At 47.9% G+C, this 19,252-nt stretch overlaps 1 protein-coding gene across 1 annotated transcript; it reads left to right on the top strand.

Moving 5' to 3' along the window:
- The first annotated feature begins 8,858 nt into the window (after positions 1-8,858).
- LOC122368880 lies at positions 8,859-17,178 on the top strand. Its single transcript, XM_043343191.1, has 6 exons — positions 8,859-8,877; positions 12,782-13,158; positions 13,491-13,763; positions 14,080-14,265; positions 14,696-14,812; positions 16,360-17,178. The coding sequence occupies exons 2-6, from the start codon at positions 12,789-12,791 to the stop codon at positions 16,527-16,529; spliced, it is 1,116 nt and encodes a 371-aa protein (XP_043199126.1). The 5' UTR covers positions 8,859-8,877; positions 12,782-12,788; the 3' UTR covers positions 16,530-17,178.
- Positions 17,179-19,252: the final 2,074 nt, after the last annotated feature.

The following is a 19,252-nucleotide window of genomic DNA, read 5'->3' on the forward strand; positions in this document are numbered from 1 at the left end:
TAGAGTGTGAGAGATGTCCTTTTTGATGTACGGAAAAAAATGTTACAGCTTCCAGCTGTTACATTTTCAGGCTTCTTCTTTTAATTGTGCCCCCACAATTAAGGGTGGGCTTGTTCTGCATGGTAGTCGGCTGGCCTTCTTCATCTGCCTTGGCTAGGACGTTGACGTCCTCTGCCTCCCTGCGATGCGAGGGTGCTGTTTCTGGACTCCATGGGTAACGCCTCCTCGATCCTCCGACAGCTGGTTATGGTGTAGCCATCCCCCCGAGGTCAGTTCCCTTGCCACCATTTGCCCTAACCTAGCTTACACCCTAACCATCCCATAAGTGACACTTCCCCCTTTCGGTATTCCATTCCCCGAGTTAGTTACAGTAGGTCATGTCCTAATCGTCTTCCCCCCAACATTCGTAAGGTGGTTGCTTGACAAGCCGAGTAACCAGTAAGTACAACACCTCTGTTTTAAGTACTACGCACCATCAGATATCTACCCCTACATTAAACCTAATGACACACTGCGCGCATATTGTCACATCGGTACATACGTCGCTCCATGTTGGTACGACGGCCCGTGGTGGCTCCCTAGTAGCCACTTGGACGAGAGGTCTTGGGCCTTCCCACCGATCGCCGCCTGGCGTGACCCCCTTGGTTGCTCGTATCCAGGCCGGGGTCGGTCGTCGTAGTCGTGTAGTCCGCTTTGTTGGCGTCAGGGCATCGGGCGCTTTTAGAGCAACGCCTCTGCCAACGCCTTGGTCGATCTGGTTCCCTCCATGGTTGGGTGCTGTTGTCGTGAAGTCCGGTTTGTTGGCGCCAGGGCATTGGGCGTCTTTGAGCAACGCCTCTGCCAACGCCCTGGTCGATCTGGCTCTGCCAGGGTTGGGCGCTGTTGTCGTGAAGTCCGGTGGCGGTAACCCGCGAGAGTGCTCTGGAGCTGCACGTCTCAACGCCACAGTGGTAACGTTGCTTGCTCTGGTACCTGGAACAAAAGAGAAGGGGGAGGGTGCTTCTTGGGTCGAAGGGGGGGAGAAGGAAAGTATTTGGCGGTTGGACATGACCCTTGGAGTGGTTAGGATGGGGTTGGGATGGTTGTTGAGCAGGATTGGTGTTACTGGGGTTTGTTGTTCGGCCTCCATGGAGCACATCAACTCTCCGTACCTCCCCTTGGTGACCATGCCTTTGTTTCTGTAATGCAGTTATCTGGGTGGCCTGTTTTCTGTTTCACCAGCTGCTCCGTGCGTCCCCGACAGCTCGATTCATTCATCTGCCCCGCATGCCTCGAACTTCTGGTTTCCATGAATTCCTTTCGGTGTTAGTGCGACTTATACCGGTCTTCGAATTGGTTTGTTGCAGGTCAGCTCAACACGATGTTCGATGGTTCAATGACACCAAGTCCTCAACTTCATGAAGGCGCTCTTGATGTTCATCGATGTGTATTGCAGCTGTTTCTTCTGATCCAAGTCGAGCGTCTTGGTATCCAGAATCTTCGGATCCGTACTTCCTTCATCCCTTTTTCCCGCTTAGCCAGACATCTGAGTGTTTTGTTCGCTGACACCACGACTTCTTGACTTCTTTGCAGTTGGTGGTCTTGATATTTGGTCTTCGACGTCTCCTCCTTGGGTGGTGGGGAGTTTAGGTAAGTCTTCTGCTGGTGGGTGACTTTTTTCCACGGCTTGTCTTGACTCAGAGGCTGATGGCGCCGCTGGCCGGCTGGATTTTCTCTCCAGGCTCGGTTGAATATTCCTTCGTTCCTGCTTGGTCGACTTCTCTTCTCAGAGTGATGTTTCCTCCTGGCACAATCCATCTTGGTCCCTCCTTCTCCGACACCGGTTAGGTAGAGGCCGCCGCTTTCTTCTGGAGTGTCACCTCCTCCCGTTCTCCAGGATGATTTTGTTAACTACGGAGATCCAGAACATTCTATTGACCGCTCGACGAGGATGCTGTTTTTCGGACGAAGCTGACTCCGATGATGGCGTCATGGTGAAGTTCGGTACGTAGGAAGGCGTCATGTCTTCTTCTATACTTCTAACTTGAATTTCACTGCTGTTTCTCGGGTAACCAGTTATCATATGACCTGAGGCGGACCGAAGAACCACGCCCGCGACTTGGGAAGACTGGCTGTTGATGATGTCTGACGAGCGACGCGAGAATCAGTGCTGGTTTACTTTGGACCTCCTTTCGACGGGAACACTTGATAACCGACGTGATACGTCGGTCCGTGTCACGTGCTGTTGATGTAGCAAGGTGGTGGGCTTTCGTGACCAGGTTAGCTGTTTTCTTCTCAGGCTGTCTTCAATCACCTCTGATTGAGATTCCCGTAGATCCTGGTGTTGTTTCCTGTGGAGGTTGAAGGAAAGTTGCGTTCATTCGTCACGCTGATCCCCATGCGAACGATGATGCTAGTTTCCCTGATGCTGTTGATCTCTCGGGAGGCATTCGAAAGCTCGGTGCCGCGGGCGGTGGTAATTGTAGCACATATTCAGAGTAAGTCCCTCTCTCGCCTGGCTTGGTTGTCGTATTTGTTGAACCCCTGCGGTCTTGAGGTCCGGTACGTCGCCATTCCTGTCCAATTGCTTGGCTTTGCTCTGATCGACTTGCTCTTGGCACGTAGACTTCTCCCTTTCACCGTACTCAACGCCAGGTCAGTTTTTGTTGTGGAGTTTGGAACCGCAAGATAAGCGTAGCATGGCTGGTGTGTTTCCTCCCGCTCCTCTTGATCTCCCCCTCAGATTTTCCCGTTACTCGCTGGAGGCAGGCTTTGATCTTCGCGTTCCAGTCGTCCCGACGGCGCAGGCTTCTTCTCAGGTTCCTCCTCCCGCGTTTGGAAAAACTGCCACGATCTTTCCGACCACTTGTTGCTGCGAATTCGGGAACCTTCTTGTGTAGCAGCTCAGGAACTCCCCTTCCCGGTGGCTGGCTCCCACTGCTTCTTCTTCATCTGCCATTTCACTTCACTGTCAAATGTCTTGCATTTCCTGCACCCTTGATCTTGATCTTGTTGTGATCTGGGCTAAACCAGTAACATATGCTTGCGCATGTACGAGTTGGATCCTTGTGATCAGATTGCTGCTCCTTTCGAACCTCTAGATGTTATCTTGTCTTTGTTTCTTCGTAGTGCAGTGTCTCCTCTAATCTCCTTTACCGTCGCCCTTGTTTCTTTCTGGGCGGCTTCTCGATAGGTGCGACTCTGCTGATTGCATGTTGCATTTTTGTGACTGCAGTTCCCTTTGAATAACTGGGTCCAAATTTGTCCCTTTGATCGCAGACTTCTTGAGATGTCATGATGGTTCTTCATCTTCTTCAGTCTTCTTTCTCCCCTTCCTGGCTCAGTTAGGTGTAGCACTGTTGATTGTAGGTTCCGTGCAACATAACTGAAACGCATCTGAACAGCTGGGTATGATTCTTTATTCTTGATTATCAATTCCTGGAACGCAACGTCAATGCTTTTTCTTAATTTTACCCGTCTTAGATTTCGCTCTCCTTGATTTGGATTTTGTGCAACATTGCTGAGTCCATGTTGCTGTTGCATGCAATAGAACTGTAACGCCACCGTACGACTGGATCCGTCTTTCCTTCTTGCCCGCAGATTTTTTGGACACAACGCCAGTACTTCTTTTTTTTACTTCTCCGGTCTTCGGTCTCGTTCTTCTGGATTCGGATTTGTGCAACATTACTGGTTCCGTGTTGCATGCAACCGCATTGCAATGCCTCTGAACAGCTGGACCTGCTTCTGTCTCCTTGACCACTAACTCCGTAATTGTTAATGTTCCTCCTTAAATTTTCCAGTTTTGACCTCGTTCTTCTGGGCTTGGATATGCGTAGCTTCACTGATTGCATGCAGCAGAACTGCAACCTTTCTCGATAGCCGGATTCAATTGTGTCCTCTTAACCTCAACCTTCTTGGATGTTATGAAGTATTTTTTTTTGAATTTCTTCTGTCTTCGGTCCTGTTTTCTGGCTTCGGGTATGTGCCACATTGCTAAATTGTGTTGCATGCAACGGAACTTGCAACGCCTCGAAACAGCTGAAGTACTTTCGGACATCTTGAATATCACCTCCTTGAATAGTGTTCTTGAACGTAGCATGGTATCCTCCTTGATTTCTAGCGTTTGGTTTCGTTCTTCTTGGTCCCTGTATGTGCAACATGGCTGATTTTCATGTTGTGTGCAACCGGATTGCAACTTCTCTGTACTGTTGGGTTATATCCTGTGTTCATAGCCATGACCCCAGTTGATACGTGGTTCTTCTCCGTAGCTCCTCCAGTCTTCGATCCTGTTTTTCTCGGGCTCGGATATGTGCAACTCGGCTGATTGTATGTTGCATGCAACTGAGCTGCAACTCCTCTGGACTGTTGATGGCATCCTGTTTCATAGCCAGTGGATACAACGTGTCTCTTCTCCGTAGCTCCTCCAGTCGTCGATCGTATTTTTCTTCTTGGGCTCTGGTATGCGCAACTCTGCTGATTGCATGTTGCATGCAACTGGACTGCAACTCCTCTTCCTCCTCTGGACTGTTTGATGATGTCCTATCCTGTCAGTGAGTACAACCTGTTTCTTCTCTATTGCTCGTTCAGTCTTCGGTCTTGATTTTTTTTCTTGGGTTCGGGTATATGCAACTCTGCTGATTGCATGTTGCATGCAACTGGGCTGCAACTCCTCTGGGCTGTTGATGGCATCCTGTTTTCATAGCCAGTGGATACAACGTGTCTCTTCTCCGCTGCTCCTCCAGTCGTCGATCTTATTTTCTTCTTGGGCTCTGGTATGCGCAACTCAGCTGATTGCATGTTGCATGCAACTGGACTGCAACTCCTCTGGACTGTAACTCCTCAGGACTGCTGGATTATATCCCGTCTTCATAGCCAGTGGATACAACGCGTTTCTTCTCTATAGCTCATCCAGTCTTCGATCTTGAATTTTTTTCTTGGGGTTCGGGTATGTGCAACTCTGCTGATTTCATGTTGCATGCAACAAAGCCATTGCCCCACGTTGGGCGCCACGAATGTGATGATGCCCCCAGGGGGTCCGGAAGCGGTGGGGAGTATGTTTTCAAAAAAAATTATTGTTTAATAAAATTTCTTTCATCGGGGGTGTTTTTCTTTCCGAGATGGTTGCCGACCTGTGCCGTGCTCTGGAGCAACCTCAGGTGAGTGTTTTCGGCTGGTAGATCCTCAAATGGTTGGTTAATGAGTTGATTTTTCTTGCTGTTTGATTTCTCTCTTGTTCAAACGTAATTTACGCACCCATTTCCAATTGCTGATCGGTCCGTTGGTTTCAAGCTGACCGATTCCTTTCCGCCACCGTTCCTTGCGCCTGGGGCTCGTCACAAACAATATTTATAATGAGGCTGGCTTGTCGCTTGTCAACATATAGTCTTCACTGCCTAGGATGGTTTCTGTCTCATAAGGAATTTAGGACACGGATGTCTCCCAAAGCATATAATTTTGAGGCCTCCCTTGAGGACATAACCTGAAGCCACCATCTGATACCTGATAGCTACCCACCATTCTCTCCCTTTCTAATGCCTATCATCCCAAAGATAATCGAGTATATCCCCATTTAATGTCGCCCTCAATGCTGAGATTAGATCTCCCGCTGGTCCTTACACTATATGACGCATACCTCAATCTCCCTCAGACTCACTCTCTTTGCCATACCTCTCTCATCCCACTACAATAAATTTGATCCCGCGTCGACCTCTCAGTCCCTCCCCGCAATTGTTCTAACTCCCTCCAGCGGTACATATCAGGGACAATAAACGCAATTTGTTCAATAGACTCCGTGATTAGTGTAAATTTCATTTAAGCTTACTCTTACCTCCCAACGACTTATCGCGCCCCATTCCAACATTGGAATCGTGTGTGCTCTTCCTAGCACATCTTGGGCTCCCTGGCCCAATATCCTCGAACACCTACATCACTTGACCCTGATTACTTGTCTAAAGGTGCAACGCAGGTAGCGATTACATTATTAGCGTTCGTCGATGGGTGTGATTGGTTCAATCAATCTCTGCCGGCCCACTCTCTTCGAACACCTACATCATTTGACCCCGATTACTTGTCTAAAGATCGACGCGGGTAGCGTCAGTTATTAGCGTTCCTCAGTGGCTTATGATTGGTCCGTTAACCTCTGCCGCTCACGGCACATCTCTGTTTCCCTACTAAAACCCCGCGGCCGGACGTTGGTTACTGACCCTTGCAGCCCTTCTGTGAGAGACCGTCTTACGCGTTTTCACCTAACGAACCGGTGGACACAATCCTGCTGCCCGGCGACCGCAGTCTCACTGGGCTCATAGACAGGTACCTACTCCGTACTCTCATGCAGTCATGGCACCCGCAAGTGGCGCCTTTGAATCATTGACCGGTGTGACTCGAAGACTCCATGACTGAATCTATCCTACAATTTTATCCGACGCCGTGGAATCCTGTCCTGCAGATGTGTGTTCAAGCGCGTTAGCGTCATGAGTGATACATGCTGCGATCCTTTCCGACGGTGGACTTACCTCACCTCATCCTGGCGGAATTACCCCTTCGCCTCAATCTATCACCTTCGTATTTTGTCACTCACCTTCGGCGGAGTGCTCCCTCGTCCTGTCTCTCTGACTCACCTCTCAGCTTGGGCGTCTTATGGCGTTCTTTGTTCTGATATCTGCCTAACATATTTACTTACTTACTCCGTAACGTGAGACAGTCCAATCCTAGAAGACTTAGACGTATCAGCAGAGTCAAAAACACATGAAAGTGTTGCAACATACCTCCTCTTCGGCTGGCATCCATCCTTAGATCTTTCCTCCTTTTGTAATTCCGGTTTCAATAGCTATCGACCACTTCAGGGTCACTCCTTCTGTATCTCCTTACCTGTCTGACCCGTAGAATCCCTTCAGTCCATGTGCGCACCGCTGCGCGGTACGAATCAATTGTTACCCGCGACCCGAACAAAAAAAAAATCATTGGATAGAGAGAAATCTGCGCCGCCAAATACTCAGACCATCTACTACTCCTTTCATCTACACGATATTTACGCCTATCAGCCGAAACGTCTCTACCGTAGCTTACTATATTCACTCAGTGACGTCATATTTCTAGGAGATTGCCAGTTTCATACTTGTTGATCGGTAATGACGTCATAAGATCCTGTCGCCTGCGGGTTAGTACATCCTGACCTCTCATCGTTCAACCTTGGAGACGCTAACTTTGATCGGAATTTCAACTCGACTATTCTGAGTGTTGCCTGTGATTTAATGAAGTAATTCTCAGTAGTGCCCAATCATTTGTGATCATGAATATTTTTATGTGGATTGTTGTCTGGCGTCCGTCGCCACGTTGTCGCAAATTTCTCTGGGGACGTAAGTATTTGCATCAAGGGAATTCTAAGGTAGTGCGCCGGATTAGTCTCAATTTGGCATTTCAATTTAAAAACAATCCAACTCATGTGATTTCATGTTATCTTACTGAACCGATTTATGAGAGTCAATTTTATAATGCAGGTTTTATTGACATACTCGACTAGATGATATATTTAACTTGCAATTCAATTGCAATTGACAATCGACTTGTGTTGTTCTAATTTAAGGAAGCTCGGTTCACCGATTGCTATGTTGTTGAAAGTATACAAATTTTGGCAAATGTGATATCCAATTATTTGAGTGGGAACATCAGCAATGAGAAATGGTTATATCAAATCAAGGGGGGACTGTAAATTACAATAAGCTAATGGGGAATGGACCATTGGAGAATGGTGCTAATTTCAAACTAATTTGATGGCTCGGCAAAGACTGGTGTAAACAATAGTACGCTCATTGCCATTTCTCCAGTGTTAATGGTAATTTGATTTATTTACCTAGTGGGTACTTTTGCTGGCAAACCTGCTATTATAATTTCAGTCAAGGTAGCTATCCAGGATAGAGGACAATCCGATAGACAGCCCTTCGTTGTATCTGTTCCGCCACCTGACAAAGTTTGTCATGTTCATTGATGCCTTATAAATTTCAATTCCAGGATATCCCTTTTAAGTGAAACCACACTGGTCCGAAACTGTTGTGTTGGCATCCAAGGCCAGATATGAGATCAGTTGTGACCTGAGGGGTCAATGGTCATTGACGTTGAAATTCCATGTTCAATAGATCATGTCAATAGAAAGAGATCTACTAACGGATGTTACTGGGAATAATATGACTTGAATTGTTGCATGTTACTGATTTATCATCTGAATTCATTAATTTCAGCGTATCCCTCTAAAACTTTGTAAGTACAGTTGTCAGTAGCTTTCACACCACGCATGACATGAGATGAATGTCCTAGGCTTGGGGTGGCAATGACCTTTGCCATTTTTGTTGTACATGTTTGTTAGGGAATGACACTAGAAATGTGACTGGGATTGGTGCAATTTCCTCATAAGTCCCTGGTGCGGCTCAATTGAATCTAGTACCATCTGACTCAGCCATGGGGTCACTTTCTTTCTTTCAATTTCTAAGTTTTAGTGATGCGCGCTCAATCATAACACAGTTAATTCTCCATTCCTGTCGTTAGCCTATAATTGTCTGCTAATCTGAGTTGGTAGCATGCCTCGCGATGTACAGTTTGGTTTCGACTGACAAAGGTAACCAGTTTCTCCCAGAATTAGACCGTAGAGTTGTTCACCAAGATTTACTAAATCTTGATCATATGTGACTGCTGTCTATTTCTCCCCTTTTTGACCACCCGCAAATTTGTCCGTCTTTCCTACTGAGGTCATCGTGGGTCAATCGTTGAAAGAGGGGTTCGTCCAGCTGTCTTAACAGATAATTTGTTTCTCTCAGCAGGTCCATATTGGTGCATTGTTTGCGGTGCGGCTGAGGGCCGGTGACCAGCGCTCTTTCCGATCCAGCGGCGAGGGACCGGGTTGTACTCGTGAGATTCAACTGTGCTTGCCGTTGGCCTTATCTGGGTTAAATTAACATGACGGTCACTTTGCCTGCTGGTTAAATGAGTTATCACGCCTCATTTGAAAGGACTTGAAGGGTTTCGACAAATTGAACGTAATTACATGCAATGATCTCTAAATGTTAATTTCTTTGAGAATGTGCCCTGTGATCAAAAGCTATCTTTGATTGATTCCTTCATATGTTTGGGTCTACCCGTTAGTCAATATTCTACGTTAAACCAAGATTAAACCAGCTCTCTCGCTCTCTCTCTCTCTCTCTCTCCCTCTCTCTCTCTCTCTCTCTCTCTCTCTCCCTCTCTCTCTCTCCCTCTCTCTCTCTCTCTCTCGCTCTCTCTCTCTATTGATCATTCACATTCGCTCTCTCACTCACTCACCCACTCACTCACTCACGCCCCCATTCACTCATCCACTCCCGTGCGCGCCCATTCATTTACTCATTCTCCCCCTGTCCCCGTCTGTCCGTCTCTCTCCTACGCACGTTCCACGCGTGAGATGGTCGTGTAACGTCCACTCGCGGCAGAATGAATAAGCAGAGCTTGGCGTGCCTCGGTCATAGGTGGCGCCACTGTTTCCTTTCGGCCTTCTGGGCGGTCGGGCTGTACCGAGAGTTGGGTCTTGTAGGTGGCGCTAGGGGCGCTGCCGTCGGTGCGTCTTTATTCTACATGAAGGACATGAGCTGCGGTAATTTCTCGCTTCCCTCCGTAACCAACTCTAGATGGGTACAAGCAGGGTGACATTTTGACATAGTCACATCACATTGAACGCTAACTCGCTTGATGTTTATGATCAATTGTCTCAAATGATGCATCAATTTAACAACCGTGTCATTTCCACTTTAATCTTTGATATACCTCGAAGGGGGAGCTGGCATCAATATTAGTTAGGTACTGATGATGCTAGGAGAGAAAGGGGGATTGATTGGCAGGTTACGAACAGCGATAAATTTATAACGATTGAAATGGTGATTCAGATTTGTATCGGTTATATGAACGCGAATCACGAAACGACTCAATGCTGACTTAATAACAACCCGGAAGGCAATTCAGACTTGTTCTGGCGCTGAGCTGCCGAAGGAGCAGAATAATGTTTAACGTTTACGATGTTGTACTCTCCTTATCCAATTGTAACAACTAAAAAAAAAAACGAATTTATGGTGGTCGCGTCGTGAGGGCGTGATCATTGCGTTTCCGTTGATTGATGATCAGACGGCCGTGGCGTAATCTCATTCAACTCCGGTGAGCCTGGGGTGTTAGGCCGGCGTGAGGTCGTGTGGTCGACGTTGACAACTTAAAGATAATTACGTTAGCGGTCTCTGTGAGTCCGAATCAGCAACATATCTGCAGTAACCCTCCCTTGTTTCCCAGACAGATTGTTAAATTTTCACGCTATATTTACAAACGGACGATACAATACTGGTCATTTTCAACCGGTGTACCACGATCGGTTGTCAGCTCGCCAATGCCAACTTAGCCTTAAATCTAATCCTAACGCCCTAACCGCAAAAAGATTATTTACAAAGCATCGCCAATTGAACTGTCATGACGTCATCTGACGTAGTTTGACGCGTCAGTGGTGACCAGCGCCCCAAAAATGACACCACCTGACCTGTTTCTCCTCCCCTCTCCCTGCATTGGCTCCCGCACCCTACCGCGGTCGGGCCGCGGGCGCAAATGACCGACACTAGTGCTAGCACCAATACAAGTGTAAGATGAGCCATTAGCGCGCACTGACTGTTACTGACCCGCCCCGGCTGTCCCTCTAACCCCTCTGTCTATCCCATAGACAAGGCCGGACCAGTCAGGCCCATTAGCCCCTTCCCGCCTTTACAAACAGACGCACCACTACCGCGCTGCTCGGTCGGGAGCGGAATGTAGCGACCATCTGCCCTCCCTTCCCTGCCGAATAACACTCCCACGATGTTAAATCCATTACCCTCTAATGGTGGCTCAGGTTAGACCCCAGGGAGTGGCATTTGTAATCCAGATCAGAGACATCCGATGGGTAAATGGGAGGTGAATTTTCCATGACGGGGAGGCAGTCTTGATGAGGCGGACAGATGAGATGACTCACTTGACAGTGTTTGATGATTGCTGTCCACTCCAGCTGAGGTCCGGTGCAGTGATGATCCGATCAGCAGAGAGGCCGCTCCGGCCGAAGCCGGGCGGGGCGGTGTCCCGCGCCGAGTCCCGAGGCGTTCTGTCTTTGGTGGTCGGCCTCCGGTGGTCCGTCTCGGGTCTGTCTGAATCCCCTTCTCCTTCTGCATTGAGTTTTTGTTCTCCTGTGATTTCCGGGCCGGAGGTTCCGGGCGTCGCCGGGCCTCGCTGACCGGGGCAGAAAATTGGCGACATCCCGTCTCGCATCCGGAGTCGAGACCGTCGCCCTCCTCCTCCATTCCGCCGGAACGTGACGTCATCCTCACTTGCTCGGCTCATCCGTCTCAGCTGTCTCCTGCCGGATGACGTTTTCACACTCGATTTTCGCCGGATGTCGGTCCCTGCCTGTGCCGGACGGCTGACCGCAACGACATCCTCCCACCTTCCTGTCAGCTGCGTCGGCAGGATGTGCGTGGCGCCAGGCGTCGGGAGGCTGGTCCAGCACCGGCAGCAGGTGTTTCCGGCTGCGTTGCGTTTGTCGGCGGCCACTGCGCCGGCCCGGATGGGTGTGTTTGTACTCCACCCTTCGGCGAGCCTTTGATCTTCGCTTAATGGTGACCGGCCGACGAGTCGGGGATCGTTTGGTCGACCCCCTCCCCACGCCGGCTCAGCGCCGCGGCAGACAGTGCGATCGTCCATCGTCCTTACGTATAGAGTGTGAGAGATGTCCTTTTTGATGTACGGAAAAAAATGTTACAGCTTCCAGCTGTTACACTTCCTCACATGGGCAACGCCAGAACAGAAAGGAAGGAAAGTTTGAGGAAAATAAGCTGGTCACGCAGACCTGTACACACAAGAGCTACCGGTAGATTGTATGCTCTACTTGTGATTGCCTTTACTTTTATTTCACGGATTTAGAAGGGGAATGTCAGCAAAACGTTTCTGAGGTCAAAAACGAACTGCAGGAACCAGCCAATGTTCGTGCTGAGGAAGGGTATGATAATGTACTTCGTCCTGTGGCCTCATGGATCCAAACTGATAAAGTCCTAGGCTATACTATTCTATTCATAGAGCTTGGTAGCTATTGCAATCATTGCATATTGATAATCGTACTAAGTGCAACGATTCCTGGGACCGTCAGCATATAAAAGGCTTTGGTGTCAAAACACACATACAGCTGCATACATACATATGCGTAAAAATGGATTTAGGATTTATTGTTGTTTTTTATGTGTGATCTGCAGAGAGTGCTTTGAAATTCTTTTCATAGAATTTACAGATTTCGCAGTGTTTGGAGGATTCTTTAGAGCTAATAGCGATCACACACCGCTTTTTAGCGCGGACTTTGAAAAAAATGATATGCAATGTGCACGGCTCTCACTTTTCGCCCAAAGAATTTACTTGCTTTGTTAGGTGACCATTTCAGTCGGACGATGCCTTTTTTAGATACGTGAGGATGATAGGAATTGGGGGGGGGGAGAAATTGTTCTGGGCAGCCCCGACAGTGGACCGCCAGTCCCAAACCCACCACCTGGAGCCCAGGCCGCCCGCCCGGTGTTCTAAACAGTTACCACACAGCCCGGACCGTGGGCATGCTCCAATAAGGGCTAATCGAGTCGAATGATGGTGAATTTTTTGTATTTTAGTGTATTGTATTGTATTTGCTAAGCCACGAGATGGACTAGTGTTTGCCTTAAGTAAAATCATTCGCTTAAAGACGATACCTGCATCCTCTTTTCCATTTGAAAAAATATATAAAAACCACCATTTGTTTCAGATTGCTGATGCAACATTCTAGAGTCATGTCTCCACTTCTACTATTCAGTCTCCTGGCGCTCTCCACCGTTCCTGGTGGCGACTCAGCAAACCTCAGCTTACAACGGTCGCCGCTAGATGTCACTCAACTCTCAAGAGCCAAAGTCCGGACAAAACGCTCTTTAGTGGCCTCAACTGTCATTGACGAGCACGGCAATCCTGTTTTTCTTCACTCTAACGGCGCCTCCGGCAAGCGCACCATCGTCAACCCATTTGTGACGTCACACAAACTCGTGACGTCACGAAGAAAAGTGACGTCACGTGACAGGCCGACACGCAGTCAATCGTTTAGAACGCAGACTCAGAAACTACGCAGGAGGCATTTGTCCGGTGTCCAAAGTAAGTGACTTTGCAAGTTACCTATAGGAAAAATCCTTGAATCATTGTTGTCATTCCCTAAACCGTTGTTTATTTCTTTCGTTAACATTTACCTAAAAAATGTTTTATCAACTGTTTATCAGCTCATTGCACTAAACTTATCAATACATTGTCGGAATTTCACCTGACTTCTATTAGATTGTCAATCTATAAGCTGTGATTTTGCATGCACTTTTCCAATATCAAAACATTTATCGATAACGCGTGCAACGAAAGATCAAAATCACAAAATGACGTCACCAGCGTTGATTGACGACACTACCTTTGAATGACGTCACCGCTCTCCGTTCTAGGTCCTCGACAGACCCTACACGGTAGTCGCGGTTTCGCGACGGTACGTGGTAACCGATACGACATTCGGCCCGACCAGGGAGTCGTGCCGCACAACCGCTGGCAGGTGCGCGCCAATCACCATCACCGATACAACGCGGCAACCAATCAGCGTCGCCGGTACAGCGCGCCGGCCAATCAGCGCGGCCGGTACAGCGCGCCGACCAATCATGTGAATCGGCAGACGACACAGAGCCAGCAGCCGTGGCGCGTCGTGACCAATCAGGGAACTTCAGGTAAATAATGCCTCCATTTTTACTTAGGAAAATTGATTATGATGGATGTTAGGCATAAGCGAGTCCACAAAGGCAGTTTGGACGCTGGTCACTGAAAGGGGCATACCCGCAAAAAGTTACCGCAGATTCAAAAAAAAATCTGATTTACATTTCTAAGGCACTGCTGAGCAGTGTGCAGTGTAAAGCAACGTTTTCCTTGTAAAAGTTGCTAAGTTTTCTACCAATGAAATAACCAACCTATTGCTGAAAAGAGGAATATGAACGATGCATCCACGCGTCAACGTCACAATTGAGAAACGTCTCTCTTCTTTCACAGGTTCACAGGGCCACCATAGTTCAGGGGGCGTCGGGGGCGCCAGCCACAGTTCCGGGGGCGCACCCCACAGTTCCGGTGGCGCCACTCACAGTTCCGGGGGCACTGGCAGCACGGGCGCGTTTGTCACGAACGCCCTCACAACAGAGGCGCCCATTCCCGACGAGCATCGATCGGAATATGAACATGGTAAGAAGGAGTGTATTGACCAGAGGACTAGAGTGAGGGATGTGTATTGAGTAGAGTGAGAAGAAATACACTGGTAAAACTGAGAGTGTCACCTCAAAATGGCTCCAATCACAATGAATTTGTAAATGCTGAACTGATTGTGTAAAAGGTAAGAGACGGACTAACTGCAGATTTTATTTGCTACAATGTGATTTTCTTACTTATTTGGCAACATGCTACTTTTCTTGTCCAAATAACCTTGTTGAATTTGCCAATTTGGCAGTATTTTACAAAGCTCAGCTTTGTTTGTACCAATATAATCAATGCATTTACGCACAAATTGTTTCTGATCCCCTGAACTAACACAGCCCATGAAAACAAATTTTGAATACATTACAATAAAGTTGACGAGTTTTCAGATACCAATACTGATAGAGGTGTTTATTTTCAGGTCTGGAGCCGCATATGCCGCTGAACGCTGGAAAAATGGCGACGTTTCTGATCAAAAAGTCGACCCAGAAAAGGCCATATTTGGACCGCACCAAGGGGCTCGGCACACTGCACACCAGTGAGTTACCAGTGAACAGGACAAAAAAAAAACGTACAGAACCATACGTAACTAAAAACCAAACATTATCATGCAGAAATGACACAGAGCCATACAGAACCAATAAAGACCATGCAGGAGCAAAACAAAACCAAGCACATCACACAACCAAACATAACATGAAAGAACCATACGAAATTATATAGAACATAGATAACATGAATCATGTTATCTATGTACAGAACAAAAAAAAAATGATAGCAACTCAAAACACAAAAGAACCGAATAATATCAAGAAGAGAAAAAAGAAACAACAACACTGAACTGAACAAACAAAGAAATAGCATAAAGCCAGACAAACTGATTGGTACCAGACCCACGAGGCCTCCGATAGAGTAGCTAAAATTGTGTCGACAACAGTCGCATACTTTCAATAATTGGCCAAATTTGCCACCACTTTGTTAGATTTTTTCCCGAATCCATGCTTGGAGCTCATTCGCTTTCTACATATATGCGTTTGCAGTCTTTTTATTTTGTGGCTAGCTACACAAGGTGAGTGACGTTTATGTATAGCATTATTTAGATACATGTATCATCCAGCCATATAGTCGTTATACCACATTGTATTGTGATGTCCAATCTATGTTTGATCAGGCGACTCGCGGTTAGTCCTTTAGACATTTTATTCTTTATGTCTGGTGTTCCAGATAGGGTCAGAAGGTCAGAACCTCTTCCTGTATCTCGCCCGTCTTCTCGAGTTAGTGATGTGTGTCTGGTAGAGATGTCAATCGGATACCGACTTTTTGGTATACCGATACCAAACCGATACCAACTTGGTATTTGGTATTTCAATCGTAATGTGTTTGGTATTTTGTTGGTTTCATGAACCCCACTAATGTTAAAGAGGCTAAGAAATCGGTAAAAAGTTGGTATTTCCCTCATGTTCCCAAGTTGGTTTGGTTTCGGTATTTCTCCACGGTTTTGGTTGGTATTTGGTTTGGTATCGGTATTCTGATTTTCCGTAACTGACATCACTAGTGTCTGGCCTTCTAACCCCGCTCTCTCCCAGGTCAGCACGGCCTGGGATCTGACCGTATCTGACCGTCTGTCCTCGTCTCCCATGGCAGTATTTTGCGTCTGACTTGACGTATCTGATCTGCTGAACGTATTTCTTACCGGGCTGGTGCCCTGCATCTAGCCGTCTGTACTGTCTACGCCTACGTCTACGTCTATAACTAGACGTCACCCGCGTTCAGTATAACGCAGCTGACATTCTGATCTCCCTGTTCTCTGCCGCCACGTCGTCCCTGCCAGGTTCCTGTATCTGACCCCCTCTCCCCAGGTCAGTGTCCTGTATCTGACCCCCTCTCCCCAGGTCAGTGTCCTGTATCTGACCCCCTCTCTGCCCCAGGTCAGTATCCTGTATCTGACCGCCCCCTCTCTGCCCCCAGGTCAGTGTCCTGTATCTGACCCCCTCTCTGCCCCAGGTCAGTGTCCTGTATCTGACCCCCTCTCTGCCCCAGGTCAGTATCCTATATCTGACCCCCCCCCCCCCTCTCTGCCCCCAGGTCGTGTTGGTCAGTGCCCGGTGGTGGACCAGTCGCGGTGTCCCCCTCTGCCCAGCGGGCCCCTGCCCCCGTCCTGCAGCAACGACTACCAGTGTCACGAGCCCACCACTAAGTGCTGCTACGACCCTTGTCTCACAGTCAGCAAGTGCGTTCGGCCCGTCGGAAGGTGATGAAATTTGGCCCTTGTCGCCCTATCGCCAGAAAGACATTGTTTTATGGAGGAGAGGTAATATGTATTGCTGTTGCAAAAAATATTCCGTGTTTTATTTGGTAAGGTTACTCTTGCCATTCGAAAGTGAGGCCTTGCGCGATATTAAAGCCTCATTTGAGTTGAAAACGTTAAGTTTTACAAATAAATCGATGAAGTCATTTATCGCTCACGATAAGTCTGATGTTAGAAATCCATTTATCGAGTCGTTAATCTCTAGTGTTAGAGGTGACCGATGTTTCCGTTATTATGTGTACTGAGTGTTACAAATGATGGAAGACGTTATTTTTTTACATTTTCTTCAATGAACGTGCTAGAAAAGTGTTTCCGTTATCGTATGAATTTTTAAATTACTTTGTTATTTGTTTCCGTTCCGACTTGTGTGATCTGTTTGGTAAGATATTGCTATTTGAATGTCATTGTGCAAAGAAATTATTCGCGTTGTTGCTGTGGTAGGTAATAGGTATTGCTAGGTATTGCATTGCCACTCCATGGTGGACTGTGCATCATCGTTTTGTTTTTGCCACAGCTTCGTCACATCACTAAAGAAGAAAGAAATATCACCTTTTTGACACGATCTGATCTCAGATCAATCATTTCTTACTAATCAATGTTTAGTAGGGTGACAGTTATTTTCTGATTTTCTGAAAAAGCAAAAAGGCAGTTCATTTTATGGTTCCATATAGCATAAAAACATCACATGCAAAGTTTCATCCGGATCGGATTATATTTAACCGTGCCTCCTCGAACTTGAATGTGTACCTACACTTTTAGCCATTGGGCCAGCAGTGTAGACCTTTCTGGTATGTAAACCATAAGCAGAGTTTCTCAGCAACTCATAACGATGCAATTATAAAACAAAAGACTGTGGTACATGAAAACTAGTGATGTATTGTAAAACGATAGAAAAAAAAAACTGAGATAGGACTCAATGCGTCTTGTGGCAGTTGGCAAACTTGGACCTCCTGACGAGTCTAAGCATCTGCGTCGAATGCTATCGCGCATTACTGCACATGCCGGGTGACTGTGCTGTGCCTTTGCTAGCGTTTGGAAACCTTCCACGGTGTGCCTCCACCACCTGCAGAATGTACTGCCTCTGGTCCTCATCCTTGGTGAGGGTCAAATCGTACGCTTCTATCAGAGCGACGCCACGCTCGGCGAAGTCGTTCACCACCGTGATGCCGTTGGCCTTCCCCGCTGCGGCGACATAGCGGGAGTCGTCATGCCACTCGGCAGGGTCGGGCTCGAGGAAGCCGTCGTCAATTCCAAGAGTGACGAAGAACGTCCGCGACGATGTGGTCACGAAGTTTGCGAGGGTCTTCTGCGTCAGGTTTGCGCTGAGATCAACGACGGCCCGCTTGGTAAAAGTCCTACGAGCCCTCGTTCGAGGCCAGGGCCTCAACAATGGCACGCTTTCCATGCAGTGGTAGGCTCTCGTCAAAGAACGCCAACGGGACGAGGCCGTCACTCAGACACCACAAGTGACGTCGGGCGAAGCCGCTGAGGAGCGTCTTGGCGAGGGACTTGTCTTCGTACCTGGCCAACGTCTTCAGAAGGGAGAGGTCGTTCTTAGGGGCCGATGTTGGGCTCGGCGCGGTGTACCACGCGGGAATGTAGACCGACACGGCAAACTTGACGAATCAACGACCAAGAACGACCGCTCTCTTCTGACGGAACCCCCGAAGAACAACCTCTCCCTTCTGAAGACGTTGGCCTGGTACAAGGACAAGTCCCTCGCAAAGACACTCCTCAGCGGCTTCGCCCGACGTCACTTGTGGTATCTGAGTGAGAGCCTAGTCCCGTTGGCGTTCTTTGACGAGAGCCTACCACTGCATGGAAAGCGGGCCATGGACGAGGCCTCGCCTCGAACGAAGGCTCGGAGGACCAAGCGGGCCGTCGTTGACCTCAGCGCAGACCTGACGCAGAACACCCGCGCAGACTTCGTGACCACATCGTCGCGGACGTTCTTCGTCACTCTTGGAATTGACGACGGCTTCCTCGAGCCCGACCCTGCCGAGTGGCATGACGACTCCCGCTATGTCGCCGCAGCGGGGAAGGCCAACGGCATCAAGGTGGTGAACGACTTCGCCGAGCGTGGCGTCGCTCTGATGGAAGCGTACAATTTGACCCTCACCAAGGATGAGGACCAGAGACAGTACATTCTGCAGGTGGTGGAGGCACACCGTGGAAGGTTTCCAAACGCTAGCAAAGGCACCGTCACCCGGCATCTGCAGTAATGCGCGATAGCATTCGACGCAGATGCTCAGATTTTTTTCAGGAGGTCCAGGTTTGCCAACTGCCACAAGACGCATTGAGTCTTATCTCAGTTTTTTTTAAATCGTTTTACAATACATCACTAGTTTTCGTGTACCACAGTCTTTTGCTTTATGATTGCATCGTTATGAATAGCTGCGAAACACTGCTTATGGTTTACATACCAGAAAGGTCTACACTGCTGGCCCAATGGCTAAAAGCGTACACATTCAAGTTCGAGGAGGCACGGTTAAATATAATCCGATCCGGATGAAACTTTGCGTGTGATGTTTTTATGCTATATGGAACCATAAAATGAACTGCCTTTTTGCTTTTTCAAAAAAATCAGAAATTAACTGTCACCCTAATGTTTAGTTGGTATACCTACATATATGTCTCCCGTCATTTGTCAAAAGGTCTGACTGCATGGAT

Source organism: Amphibalanus amphitrite, unplaced genomic scaffold (genome assembly GCF_019059575.1).
Source record: "Amphibalanus amphitrite isolate SeventyFive unplaced genomic scaffold, NRLGWU_Aamphi_draft 000985F_arrow, whole genome shotgun sequence".
Taxonomy (NCBI): domain Eukaryota; kingdom Metazoa; phylum Arthropoda; class Thecostraca; order Balanomorpha; family Balanidae; genus Amphibalanus; species Amphibalanus amphitrite.

What these genes read in the sequence shown, in the direction of transcription:
- LOC122368880 (XM_043343191.1), top strand. Translation starts at nt 12,789, where the DNA reads ATGCAACATTCTAGAGTCATGTCTCCACTTCTACTATTCAGTCTCCTG. An exon ending in GCATTTGTCCGGTGTCCAAA is followed by an intron (nt 13,159 to 13,490) that starts GTAAGTGACTTT and finishes TCTCCGTTCTAG; the next exon opens with GTCCTCGACAGACCCTACAC. An exon ending in GCTCGGCACACTGCACACCA is followed by an intron (nt 14,813 to 16,359) that starts GTGAGTTACCAG and finishes CTCTGCCCCCAG; the next exon opens with GTCGTGTTGGTCAGTGCCCG.